The sequence below is a fragment of the Pezoporus flaviventris genome, unplaced genomic scaffold (genome assembly GCF_033815535.1).
Source record: "Pezoporus flaviventris isolate CSIRO_AGI_PZ_B2104156 unplaced genomic scaffold, CSIRO_AGI_Pfla_v1 ptg000172l, whole genome shotgun sequence".
NCBI lineage: Eukaryota > Metazoa > Chordata > Aves > Psittaciformes > Psittacidae > Pezoporus > Pezoporus flaviventris.
Window position 1 is genome coordinate 141,238 of NW_026892720.1, and position 14,234 is coordinate 155,471.

The window sequence follows — 14,234 nt, forward strand, 5'->3', positions numbered from 1 at the left end:
CTTTTTTATAAAACACAGTGATTGTATTTTTAAGTACTATTGGTTCAATTACAATAGCTACTGCAGTTTGGAAAAGGTATAACGCCACAGTTCCCCTGCCATTACAGGAATTTCCAAATTTGAATAGGATAATCAACTTGGTTCACAATGCAAATTTTAATGAAATTACTAGATGCATATTTATCAAGGAATTATCCTCAAAACACACTAGAAATGTGCAGAATCTTTACAACAAATCTTCCAAATTTGGCTTTTATCTGCATGGCTCACTGTACTTAATTACAGTGAGTGTTAGAAAAGGTCCTCCTAAGACATCCTCCTGGTTCTACAGGGCTTCCTATCACCTGCAGAAGAATGGTAGAGAAGCCAACATCTGTGGGCTTTTCTACCCCTGACAAGTAGTCTAAGTAAATCCGCATAGCTCCACAGGCTCTTCAATCCACCTGCACACAGCTACATTTTCACCCTGAGTCTCTGTTGATGCCTGGCCCTTCACTGTTCAATAACTCTAAGCAGTGACTGGCAGCTGAGTCTTCTTTTTCTCTTAATTACATTGGCAGGTTCAGAACATTTATCTTCTCCTCCAAGATGAACTGCAATATTTTATAAATGGCTAGCTTCACCTACAGACAGCCCATCCCACCCACCCCCCAAACATACCATTTAAGTTTTCTGGGGAAATATAAGAACATAAATATGTAATGTACTCTGACCTTTAGGGGAAATACAAAAATCATACTATCCAGCACAGAGAACATGGTGTCTACTGGGTAACTGCAGTTTCCTAAGGGTTAGCTTGTTCTTCAAATACTCCTTTTTATACAAATTAAAAGAAAAAGCCCTTTGAACCTGCAGTTCTCAGGAGACATGGTATCTAAAGAGAATCAGAAATGCCCTTCATCATTTTTATTAAAAGAGAAATCTAAGGATTGGGATTGTGCTGCAAAACTGGAAAAGGAAAAATGCCTGAAGAGATCCAGCCACGTTTTATACCAGTTGAAATCCTTACATGTAGATATTCACCTTTAAATGCACCAGCTCCCAGCATTTGGAACAAGGTAACACATGACGTGGTGAGAACTAGGCCCAACTACGTGTACTACAGTTCACTTTTAGGTGGAATGTAAAAGAAGACATTTTACTCACTGCATGTAATTACTTGTCCAGCTTTGGTGATTACTGTAAGCTCTAAGAAGTTTTTGATCCTTCTAATGATTGCAGCTGCCTGCCTTCCCTCCTTAGAAAGGTAGGGTTTAATGAAGTGATCTCCAAGGTTTTCTTGAAGAACCTAACATTATTATTACTAAGGAAATGCCAAAGTGGTCCTATGGGGAGTTGAGGCAGCTGCTTTTCATCCAGATACTGACGACTTCTGCCCATTCTGACATCTTAGGTGGTAACTGCTGCAGAACAAATAATGAAAAACGGTCTGCTCACGGGGGCAATGAAGCACAAGACATGTTGCTGCCTTCCAAGTGTTGCTGCAAAAGGGATCAGGCTGCATTTTATGCCACTAGCATGAAATTTCCACTTTTCTTGGAAACTGTATTTTTCTTTAAAGCACTCAACTGTGGCAGCTGAGATGTATCATCAAGCATCCTCTGCTGCTTGGAAACTGTATTCACCTCTATAGGAGAAAAATCTAGAAGTTTGTCTCTAGTCAAAGGATTTAGTGCCTACAAGGCTGTACTGGAAGACCTGCTGCGTCTGAAGATCTGGAATGGACCCTTCTTTCACATTTAAAGGATCCCATCTTGACATAGCTTTCTCTTTTCTGAATAAACTAGTAGCCTTACACAATAAATAAAATTAGCTCCTCCGGGTAGAAAAATGTTGTAAATACAAAAAAGGTTTCTCTAGACCCAAGCTGAATCAGTTAAATACTAATTCTAACTCTCAACAAATCTACAATCAAATCTACAGAGAAGCAATGCTGTTATTATATAGCTACTTCTGAGAATGCAGAATCTCTGGCATGAGCTGAGATAGTCTCTAGGGCACCACAGTATAGCACACACGAATTTGGCAAGAACATGTATTGAGAGGCAAGAGAAAAGGCTCAGACAGTTACATTTACTGGAATGTAAAGCATGTCAGCAACACACAGACTCAGTAGGAGTTTGTGCCTGAATTATTTTTACAATGCTGCAAAGATTTTTCTACAGAACAACATATATAACATAATATAACATAGTAATAATATAACATAGTAATAATACAATATATTATAATACAATATAATATAATAAACATATAATATAACAGCAGTGTGCGCTCACAGCCCACAAAGCCAACCATATCCTGGACTGCATCAAAAGAAGAATGACCAGCAGGTCGAAGGAGGTGATCCTGCCCCTCTATTCTGCTCTCATGAGACCTCACCTGGAGTATTGTGTGCAGTTCTGGTGTCCTCAACATAAAAAGGACATGGAACTGTTGGAACAAGTCCAGAGGAGGGCCACGAGGATGAGCAGGGGACTGGAGCACCTCCCGTATGAAGACAGGCTGAGGAAGTTGGGGCTGTTCAGCCTGGAGAAGAGAAGGCTGCGTGGAGACCTCATAGCAGCCTTCCAGTATCTGAAGGGGGCCTATAGGGATGCTGGGGAGGGACTCTTCATTAGGGACTTAAACAGGGGAAGTTTAGATTGGATATAAGAAGGAAATTCTTTCCTGTTAGGGTGGTGAGGCACTGGAATGGGTTGCCCAGGGAAGTTGTGAATGCTCCATCCCTGCAGTGTTTAAGGCCAGGTTGGACAGAGCCTTGGGTGGCCTGGTTTAGCGGGAGGTGTCCCTGCCCATGGCAGGGGGGTTGGAACTTGATGATCCTAAGGTCCTTTCCAACCCTAACTATTCTGTGATTCTGTATGTTCAAGATCACAGATGAAGCTCTGCAGAGGCAGCAAAAGGCACAAATTACCCTGGCACCACTGCACCCTGCCCCGAATAAAGGGCAATGTATAGCCTTGATGTGCCCACAGAGCAAACAAGGAACTGTAGCCATGACTCAGTCCCAGTTTGGTCCTTGCTTTCCCCTTACGCTACAAATGATGTAATCTGTACCAGCCCTTTTCCTGGTACACATTACTTCTCCCTCCACCCCCATTCAGCTGTGCTGATAGCGAACTGGGAGACAGAGCCAATGCTCCGTGCGTTCACTCCCACTCGGGAGAGAAAGTAGCAGCTCTCCTCTACAGCCTTGGGATCTGCAGCACAGGCAAACTGGAAGTAATGGGACAAACTGGTGCCTCAATACTCTTCTGTGAAGGCTAACAAGCACATATGTTTTAAACCGGAGAGAAAGTTAAAGTGAGTAAGAGGGAAGGACTCTCAAATATGACTGCTTCTTCAAGTGCCTTTTTTAAAAATTACTATTATTTGAATGGCTTTTCTGACCACTCCCTTACATTTAGACCTTTGTAGTTCAGCTGTTTATACTGTTAAATTTCACTGCCCTTTCACACTGCGTAATAACCCTCTCTGGAACCATTCATAATTTACTATGCAAAAGGCTATTTAGTGCAAGTCAAGTCATTTGAGTATGTCCCGAATTTTCAATCCTGGTTGTCATCCTGGACAATGGTGGAAAACGTTTTGCTCAGACTGCTGTTCACTCCTGTGCTTTTCAAATAGCATTTCCCAGAACTGTAAATCTTATTCTGCAGCTTTTTTGTGGCTTCAGGAGTAAAATACTCATTTGCTAAGCCCTATTCTCTATGCAAGAATGTACAATCTCCATGTCAGAGTTTTTGTTTTAAAACTTCTCAACTGAAGCATCTGAAAAAAGACAGAAGCAAAACTGCAAATTGCAATCCCAAAAGTGACAAAAAAAAAAAAAAAGGATTTTGCTAAACTGCATCTCATTCTTGTTAAAGGAACATGAATTCTGTGTAAATTAATCACCATGACTGAAGCTAGTTTTGATCATACCATCTCTCAAATAAATAATGATTTATGTATGATCAAACAAATGGGAAAAGTGTGTATGTGCTGTGGCAAGCAAACAGAATGTAGTTTCAGTGTAATTATTTGGGCTGAGGGGGAAGGAGAAACAATCATTGAAATCTTATGCTTATTACAACTCACTGACGTATATTTTTCTTTCCTTCACAAGGAGTTTGTCAAAACAGATAATTATGGAAATGCCTGAAATGGTGTGAAAGAAGACAGGAGCTGTCACGAAAAGTTTCCTTTTTTAACATTTCACCTTCTATCCAAATGTGTAATTCAGAAGCCACAGAATTTTATTACTGTGTAACAAGTACATAATGCATGAGAAAAGCAGCCATTTACTGTGGTTTTCTATTTTAAATTATTTTCAGGCCCTTACACTAATTAAAGGAACATGCAATTCTACTTTACTTCCCATGAAATATTAACATACATACACATGCATACAAAGAAACAGTGAAGTTTCAGTTGAAACTGAGAATACTTGTAGCTATGCAGCCCTGTGTGCACTACAGAGGAAGTATAATCTAGCTTAACAGTGAACTGACTTCTAGAACAAAGATCTGTATCCACTGAAGAGCCACTATAGGTACGCATGTAGCAACTGCAGGACATGACACTGGCAGGTTCAGAGGTAAACCCCATTTTTCTCTAAACCAGTTTTTCTAGGCAGTATCATGATAACCTTCTCTATTTTTTTCTCCTGCATGTTCTGACACCCCAAGTTGGCCTGTAACTTTATTTCTATCTCCATCCTCCAGACAAGATCATACACAATGCCAAGTTTCTCAGATACTCTTGAACCTTAAGACACTGTCAGAAGTGGTGCATGGCTACAGGGACTCTCATAGAAAAAAAAAAAAGGGTTAGATTTCTAAATATATTCAAGTACTTGGAAATACATGCAGTAGGATTCTTTAAAAGCCCTTACAAATCTGATGCCCTCTAAAATCAGAAGTACTAAACAAACCAAATAGAAGCTAGACACAGAGAGGCTTAAAAACTGAGTGTATGCCTGCTATTTTTAAGGTTTGTTACATCCTTAAAAATATGCCTCTTAGTTACTCCCAGTGTTAGAAGCTGAAGACTCAATGTGTCTTAGATACAAGATACCTAAACCAATTCTGGTATGACTCCCCCTCCTACATGGGAGAAAACCCGTCTGTGTGTTACATACACACTGATCTTATCAAGAAGACAGAGAGGTATACTGTCTACTGAAACACGCACCACAGCCAAGGCTTACAAGCATTTTATGCATCCAGCCACTATCTCAATCAGTAGCTGCACCAACAGAAAATAATTTCGTTCATCAGTATCTTTAATGTATTTATGTAATGCTATCCCAAATTTTAAATAAAGCACTTTTTTTTTTAAACGGGGTATGACCCAGCACAAAAACAGGAAATGCAGAATGCAGCAAAGCTTGTCAATGCCATGCAAAGTTACCTATCAACCAATTGCTGCTCATCTGCAGAACTTTGACTGAAATTCATAAGGTGTATAAAATGTATGAGACATATCCACAGTGGTATCTTATAGGTGTTACATAGTTAAACATCCTCTAAATTTTGGGAGTTCTGCTTTGGTGATGGAATAGTGATGAAAGTCCCCCCAAAAAGGAGTCCTGAAGAGAATTATTTTACCCCTGCCTCCCAAGAGCATTTTTAATTTGCTTCGAAAACCAGATGTGAAAAATCCAAACATAAAGATGACATGTTTTAAGTTAGGAGTTAAATCTTTTAGCCACAAGGACAACTGGGAGGTAGGAGTATATGCAAGACAGCACGTTTGCATTTACCTCACCACCTAGTTGATGAGCCAAAGTGAAAGTGTACTACGGCTCAAAGAATGGAAGGGAATAGTCTGTTAAAGAAATAATTTGCATGGATGGAACATCACTCTCATAAAACAAAAGTTGTCCTGGGATAGAGCAGTTGTTAATAAATTCTGACAACATTAATGCTTAGCAGGTAAATTAATTTGCATGTAAAGTAATAAATTATTGAATCTGCTTCCACAAAATAGAATTTGATTAAAAATATTTTAATATTTGTAGCCTTTAAAACATTTTCATTAATTTAAAACTGTAAGCTCTTTAGACAAGACACATTTTCTATTTGCCCAAAAACTTGCTACATACATCTAGTTTCCTATATATATACTGAAGAAATGTAATAGTCTACTTCATTATTTATCACTTGCTAAACTGTTTAAAATATGATTTACGGCTGCACAGGAATAAAGGTAATGACTAGTTTTCCTCAGCCAACCACCTGTGACCATACATAATATATATAAAGGGACAGACGACAAAATGCTGTAGTAATGCAAAAATATACATATACAAGTCAGATTATCACCAATTATAAAGCAGTATGTGTACATGTATGTGTATACACACACGCATGCTAACACTGGATGCAGACGTGACCCAGAGTTCTCCATCAAGATGGGACTCCCTGATTACCATAGGAACAGAATACATTTAAGTGCAAGATAAGAAACAACTTGATCTGCATTCATTTGCAAAGTTATCACCCTCATTATAACTGAGTTGAGACTTGGCGTATTTCAAGCTGTAATAAAATCAAAAGGCAACCAACTATTTCCAGTATCCCAGAATCTGGCATTTAAAACCCAAGGTTTCCAACCACTAACACGCCTTACAATGCTGGTCAAATTAGAAATAACCAAGGCTATGAGCAGCATTCTTGGGTTATGACTAGTGCAGTACACAGAAGTCTAAGTGACTTCTTCCAAAAATGGGGGAAATGTGGTAGGGGAACAGGGGGGAAAGAAACCATGAAGCATATGAAACACTTAGGACTGAAGCTGACTTGTGAAGTCACTGGAGTACGCTTACCATATAAAATAGTAGAATCTAAAGAAGAAGAGATGTAAAGCAATTTCTTCTGTGACAAAATGAAAGCTTTACAATGGGAACATAAAAAGGTCAGTTAAGTGTTTGTGGAAGAAAGACTGGTTTGAACCAAAAACATTATCAAGTCTTAAGAACACCATGGACAGACTTAGCTGGTGTCATGACCTATCTACCTTGATCAATGTAAGGAAGGATAACTCACATTCGTCTCACTTAAGTGACTGACAAGTCATGATGATTATGAATGGCATTTTGTTGGCCTACAGAAGTTGGAACGGTGGTAGTCAAACAGAGCAGGGAATGGGTACAGAAATTTAGAGAAGTTTAACTATGTCTATAATAACTATAATAACTATGATGGGGGGGGGGAAGATATGATGAGCAAAGTACAGGGAAAAAAGTAAAAAACATCAAAAAAAGTGGTATTAACAGACTACAAACATAGGAACATAGAATGTATGTGAAAGAACAAAGAGATTTGTTACACAGGGTTTCGACATGAAATATGGTCACGAACAATCCCTCATTCCACAGCTGTCAACCAGCAGTTTACCATATCACCATTACTGTTGAAAAAGGCAATACAATATAGAGTAGCAGCCAGTAAAGTTTATGTAGCTAAAACACCAAAACCAATCAGTCCTACAAATAGGGACCAAAACAGTATTCTATATGTACTTCACTAGTGTAATTATATTAATAATATTATAAGGGTTTGTAGTATAACAGTTTCAAATAAGGAGAAAAGTAGATCCTACATATCACCACACACTAATACAGGGGAAAGCTTCATTATCATATATTTAAAATGTGACTGCAGCATTATTTTCAAAACATTATGTCAAGAATTTTTAACATAAATATATTTGAACTACCTTTCCTTATATATGAAAAAACAATTTAGAGATTACTTGAAAGAAAAAGATAACAGCCTTTCAAATCCCTGGTGTATAACTTCTGCTCTGATAAGGTCAATGCATAGCCCTGTAGGTAAAGTACCTAGCTGCTAAATTATTTTTCAGATTTATTACCTCATGAAACTCAAGGTGTAAGCTGTCCTGTAACTCTGAATGCACCATCACTCCCAAGAATCTTTCACTCTCCATAAATTGCTTTTTCTGGAAGGTAAATATTTAGCATGGTATTGAACCACAGTTCTGTCACCTGTGGAGACTCCTTGTTCCCTATTTTGAAACAGAATCACCACCTCCAGCACCAAGAGAAGCTTTGCTGCACCACTTCCAAACCCAGGGCTGCCCGTATTCTCTGAAGTAGGCTTATTTTAGTACAATTATCATGGCAGTCTGACTCATGAAATGGCAGGACAGAAGACATGAAACACCCCCAGTCTTTAAGTATCCCACAGGGTGGTAAGTTCAACAATAAAAGTTGTATGTATACAGTTAGTACGAACGAGAGCTACTTAAATGGAGATCAGTCCAAGCTTAGAACAACTGCACTTCTGCACAAGTAAGTACAATGAGGAGGTGGGGGGATAAAATTAATTAAAAAAAAATAAATAAAATCACACAATATTTCCTGGAATGTTAACACAAAGAAATGCATGTTAATTTGTTTTAAGTCCTAAAAGCTTTGAGAATAAATTTAACTAAACTTTATTCTGTTCATGGTTGTATTACAGGTCTTCTTATCTCTACAGTCACATTGGCAGGTATGAAACAGGGGCAGAGAGAATTACTTGAAAAGCTGTAAGCTGCATGGGAGCTCAGTTCAGTGACAAGCTTCCCATGTTATCTTAACTCACAGACAGGCAGGACAACTGTTCACAGACCACATCTCAGTGACCAAGTCTTTGACTAGAGCATGCCAACACAGCTTCACTGAACTCAACACAGTTACTCCTCCTGCTGCAAACTGTCTGCCTCTCTGGGTGTCAGTTTGAATCTTCTGTAGTAAACCATGCCTCCTCTACTGTCTCATTCCTAGCTGGTGCTTAGCAACTTGTCATACAAATCCAGGACAAATAGTGTATGTGCATGCATCTGTACACAGAGATCAACAGTCAAATTGTTCCAGTCTTCACAAACTCATCAGCATGAAAGACAATGGGATATTTCTCTGCTTCCGTTCATTAGAAACCACTCATGGAAAAAGCCATGGCTTCAACTCCCCCACCTCATTAGCACTATAAAATGCGAGTGCAATTTGTTTTCCCGTACTGATAAATCCACTGGCAACTGAATTTGAAACCTGCATTTTAATGTCAACTATCATGAAACAAACCTTGCATTAATACACAGACAACCTATTCTAAAAATTCATAGCAGTAATTTCAGAATTTGTTTAACTAAAGAAACTCTTGCATGGCCATGATCACCTTAAAAGAACCTACACAGGTCATCTTAGAAGAATTCATGTAGATGAAAGTAAGAACTAAAGAATATTGGAGTTTGTATTTCCATTTGCTTTTGTGCTCCCTAAGAGTTAGATATCTAGTATGTGTATTATTTCACCTAATTAGGCAAGCAACATATTAAATTCTTGCCCCAAAGTGTCAAAGTACTGGATAGATGAATCCACTACAAATTAATTCTTGTAGTTTAATTACAATTAAAAATTTAAAGACACTTCATCTCTCTCACCTCAATGGTGGGTGGATTCTTTCTTTTTTTTCTTATCCATGCTGCAAAAGAAAATAAAATCAAATGGATTATTTCAAAGATCAGAGAGACTATTAAAACTCAATTATGATGTATTTGTAACAGAAAGTAAATGCTTACATAAAAATTACAATAGAATTTGCCACAACCTGGCAACCCATAAAATTTCCTAATATATAAAGACCCAACATGTTATTTCCCACCTAAATACTCCCAGTCTTCACAGAAGGGGGGGGGGGGGAAGGAAAATTAAAAAGAAATCATGTTTGTGAGGAAAGCTTGGGCGCAGTTTACATACCACACTGGCTGCCAAAACAGGGCTTAAAAAGCAGCACTCACAGCCCACACCTGTTGTTGAGCTTTCTACACAGAGCTGAGCTTCACCCTGAGAAACCTGACTGGTGGAAAAGTATGAAAAACCTTAGACCTCTCTGGAGAAAAAGGATTCCTGTAAATGGCTCAGGCACTGTTAAAGCCAAAACCCTATTTATGTTAGTGCCAACTAGGATTCCTTTATGGGATGCAAGGCAGAGCCCCAAACCTGACTGAGGAGCTGCAGAGCCCTGCCTGCACCACGTTCTATGGCTGTGTGGGATTACCCACTGCATTAAGGGGGAGGACCCATAATCAGGGGAAAGCTTCTTCCATCTCAGTCAACTCATGCTGGAAGAGAGCAGAGGGATGAAAGCAATGGCAAGGACAACTGTTCTGTGGCTGATGGTTTCCATGATGAACCAAAATCAATATGCTTATGCCCATCCCACTGCAAACACTGATGGTCAGCATGGGACTGACTGGAAGCAGCAATCTAAAGGGACCCTACTGCAGACTCCATCAGTATTCCATTGGGTCTTGCTTCATTCAGTCAATGAATTATTAGGCATAGCTCAAGCTACAACAGGCATTATTTAGTCAAACAAATTATGTAACTGTGGGCAAGACAATATCCATCACTCTGCGTAAGTATATCACTGCTGTAGCTTTTCTTCATGCCTTCTCATCCACATAATTGGTAGGTACTTGGTTGTATACTTTTCAGACAGTCTTTTCTGCTCCTATTTTTCAAATGAACAAGAAGCAGAATGCAAGTGGCCAGTAATGAACAGAAGGACAAACATAAGGAAAGCCAGTTACAAGTGCCAAGACATGGCAAAACGTTCTTTTGTATATTTGCTTAGACAATTAAGACTTTGGTTACTGTGCTTGAAAATTAGAGTGAAAATGACATTTTTATTATCACCCAGTCAAATTCTTGTCTGACCTGTAGCTGTCTATGAAGTTTCAGCTTTAAGAAGGAATTATTCCAAATTTGAATTTTCTAATACCATCTGTGCTGCATTTTGAGAACTAGGGAATGATTCAGACAGCATGCCCAGAACACCAAAAGCTGCATAGAGTCAGTGCCACCTCACTACTGAAAATGCAGTTACACATAGAGTGAAATACTAATACCATTCTCTTACAACAACATTATGAACCTGGTTTTAGGAGGGTAGCTTCCAATTAAGATAAGAACAGAATTAAGGCAGGCAAAATGTCATTGCACAGCTTGGAATTTAGCCATGATAACAAGGCCAACAGCCTTAACTCAAGGTTAATGGTAAAATACCTGTAATAATACAAATCAAGGTATTACTTTTGGTTCTTGTCTAACAAATGACACTTTCTGAATATGTGTTCTTTTAAATACCATTCTCAAACATCTTCCACAAGCAGTTACTGCCAGCTCTTCTCAGAAGTCTTTTGGTCCTAACAAAGGTTAGACCTAAATTTGTTATTGTGGAGAAGTGATTCAGCACTGAACAGTCAACATCATCCTTTCTGAAAAAGTTTTATGTTAGTAGAAAGAAAGACAGCCTAGTAAAACAATCCAAAATACAACTAAATTACTTTAAATTTAATCTATAGAACCAGAAAGCATTTTGCATGTACCCATAGCACTTTTGAATCCTTTATGAGGATTTCCAAACACAAAATCTGGCAAGACCAGAGCTTAAACTGGCATGACTGAGACTGACACTTCCCACTGGAAGCCTTGTAGACAATCTTTTTAAAAGGGCTGACAATGCTATTAGACAAAATCACAGCACATACGCCTTTCCTCTTGACAGAAGTCATCTTTGTCTGTGCTTAGCAACAGTTCCAACATCACCCATTAAAGCAAGAAAGTGGTAGAGATATCAGGTATAGTGAAGGTTGTATACTAGGCACTAACCAATAAATGAGACAGCTGGATTAAAAAGGAAAAAGTAGTAGTTTTAAATACTTCATAGAAAAGTAAGTTTTAAACCTTCAAAATTCAAGGGATTGCTTTCAACAAAGTATCATCTGCTTTGCCATGCCTTGCTTCTGTCATGTGGAAGTACAATACCACTGGTTTCAGTTCCATATCTCTCAGCGCCTAAAAATTGCTTCATTAGTTTTAAACTGCCAGTATTTAAACAAAACAACCCCAAAACCAGCCACATTTTGACTTCAGCTGTGTGATTAGATTCTTAAAGAAAAATTCTTAAAATTTGAAATCCTAGAGAAGTTAAGTTGCAGTTAGAAACTGCTGCTGAAATACAACCATTATAATAGATTTTCTTTCAACAATAGATGGGACTTTTAGGCAGTTATTTGATTAACGATTTTCAGATGAATGAAATACTTCTACCAAAAGATTTTATCATTTAATTATCTGCCTCAGTTTAACAAGCCACAGACAGAACAGTGAAGGGTAGCACAATGACATGCATCCTGTGAACAGAAGCTGCAAAGCAAAGAGCATTATGCAATGCTTTCTCATTCATTAATAGATCTCAGTTAGTACCAACACTCAAAAGCAAGAAAACAATCCTTAATTTAGGAAGACTTCTCATATCAAACATTCCACTATCAGACTGTATCTATTTAAATTTATTAAATAATGCACACAGTTACAGCATTGTGCTGTTTTTCTTTCCAGCTATAAAAAGCATTTGAATGCATGGGTTTATAGGAGCTATCAACATTCCTTCTTTCTAATGAATGTCAGGACTACAATACTTTTTCAGTTTAACCCTTGCTGATAAAACTTGCTGACACAAAGACTGGAGACCATTTTCCAAATTATAACAGGTAAATTCATTTTAACATCTCTGATGAGCTGCATTAGGAAATTATTATTAAATTAAATATAATGCTATGTAGCTGAGGGATAAATACTGTAACAAAAATTACTAAAATCTCTTTATAGCCATGAGATGAAGTCAGTGTTAATATGTAATATTTCCTCCGTGCAAATCCATTTCTGAAATAGTCTATGTAAAGCACAGCTCAAGATACATTACAAAATTAAAAGCAAAGAAAACATCACCTGAATTGAGTAAAATTTAGTATATTGTACTTTAGCATTGAACAGTTTTACCAGTCTTTTAAAAGCAATACATTTTCCTAATAATTTATCTGTCCAGTCCTCAGTCTTTGAGGAGAACTGGAGGACTTTAATATATTTCTCATCTGTTTTTCCTGACAAAAAATTAAAAATCCTTTCAATTTTTTTAAGTTATCAAAAATATTTTGAGCTTCCAAAACAATGTTCAAAAAAACCATCAACACCTCATAACTCAGTCCTAAGGGAAATTCATTGTAATAATTAAAGGAAGAATGAATGTATGCAAAAATATAACCAGTGATTTTCTACTGAATTAGCACTAATTTTAACAAAATTTAAGTAAATAATATCTCAATAAAACATTCTGCATTCTCTTTGAAAAATACAGTCAATGTATACACTTTAGCAAGGAAAAGCTCTCCCACCTTTTTCCCACACCGTTAGCAAAGGAAAAGCTCTCCCACCTTTCTCCCACCTCTTTAGCAAAGGAAAAGCTCTCCCACCTTTCTTTCTTTCTTTGTGCTCTACATTACACTTTTAGTCAATTCAGGTTTCAATTACTGAAGGGACTTATTCCACAGTTAAATATTTGTTGATGGAAAAAAGGCAGGCAGGTGCTTTATTACACATTATTTGAAGACCATATGCACACAAGCATATATTTAATTAAAAAGCGAACAGTGACAGTTCTGGCTGGGAAAGATTTTCACATGAACACTCCCATTCCCTATGCTAATAAGAGAAAATGCCCCCATCACTGTCAGCCAGAATGTTTTAAATCTGGTAGAGAAGGTAACATGTATGTACTAAGCGCAACTAAAACATGCTTCCCTGTCCCCAAGAGCTTTGGCAAAATTACCTCCATTTCAAACTAATTATGCTGCTGCTTCTAATTTTATCTGACTGGCACTTCCTGCATTCTGTACTCATTGTAAGGTTACTTTTGTCTAAAAGGAATTTAGCAAGATAGCTGGACATTTACACATCCTTTCATCAGCACTCATTTGCATTCTTATTAGAATGCATGAGATTTTCATTTAACTTTAAGACTCCTACTGGCACAGAACACACTGTAATGGCCATAAATGTGAGCATGCAAATTAAGACTCCCACTAATCACTAAATGTTACCAAGAAAGAAATAATGAAGAAAAAGGGGAAAAAAAAAAGAAGAAAAAAAAAAAAAAAGAAGTAGGAGTATATGGGCAATAAAATGATGCGGTGTGAAGCATGCAATCTCATGCATCTCTATAGATATGTAAAATTACTGATCTCCTCTCAGGAGAGCCATTGACATGTCCCAGGGAGGTAAGTTACACTTTCTACAATAGGTGAACATTCAGTGCTAACATTACAGAAAGGTTATCAGTTGTGCCCATCCATATTGCCTAGAGAAAAGTATGTACTACCACTTCATAGTAAAATAT

At 37.7% G+C, this 14,234-nt stretch overlaps 1 protein-coding gene across 1 annotated transcript in view; it reads right to left on the reverse strand.

Annotated features, from left to right (window-relative positions):
• Window positions 1–14,234, reverse strand: part of NDUFAF2 (NADH:ubiquinone oxidoreductase complex assembly factor 2) — a 64,926-nt gene that overhangs the window by 3,511 nt on the left and 47,181 nt on the right. Inside the window, exon 3 of the mRNA XM_061480125.1 lies at window positions 9,436–9,476. Within this exon, the coding sequence (XP_061336109.1) occupies window positions 9,436–9,476 (41 nt within the window). The remainder of the gene's footprint in view (window positions 1–9,435; window positions 9,477–14,234) is intronic.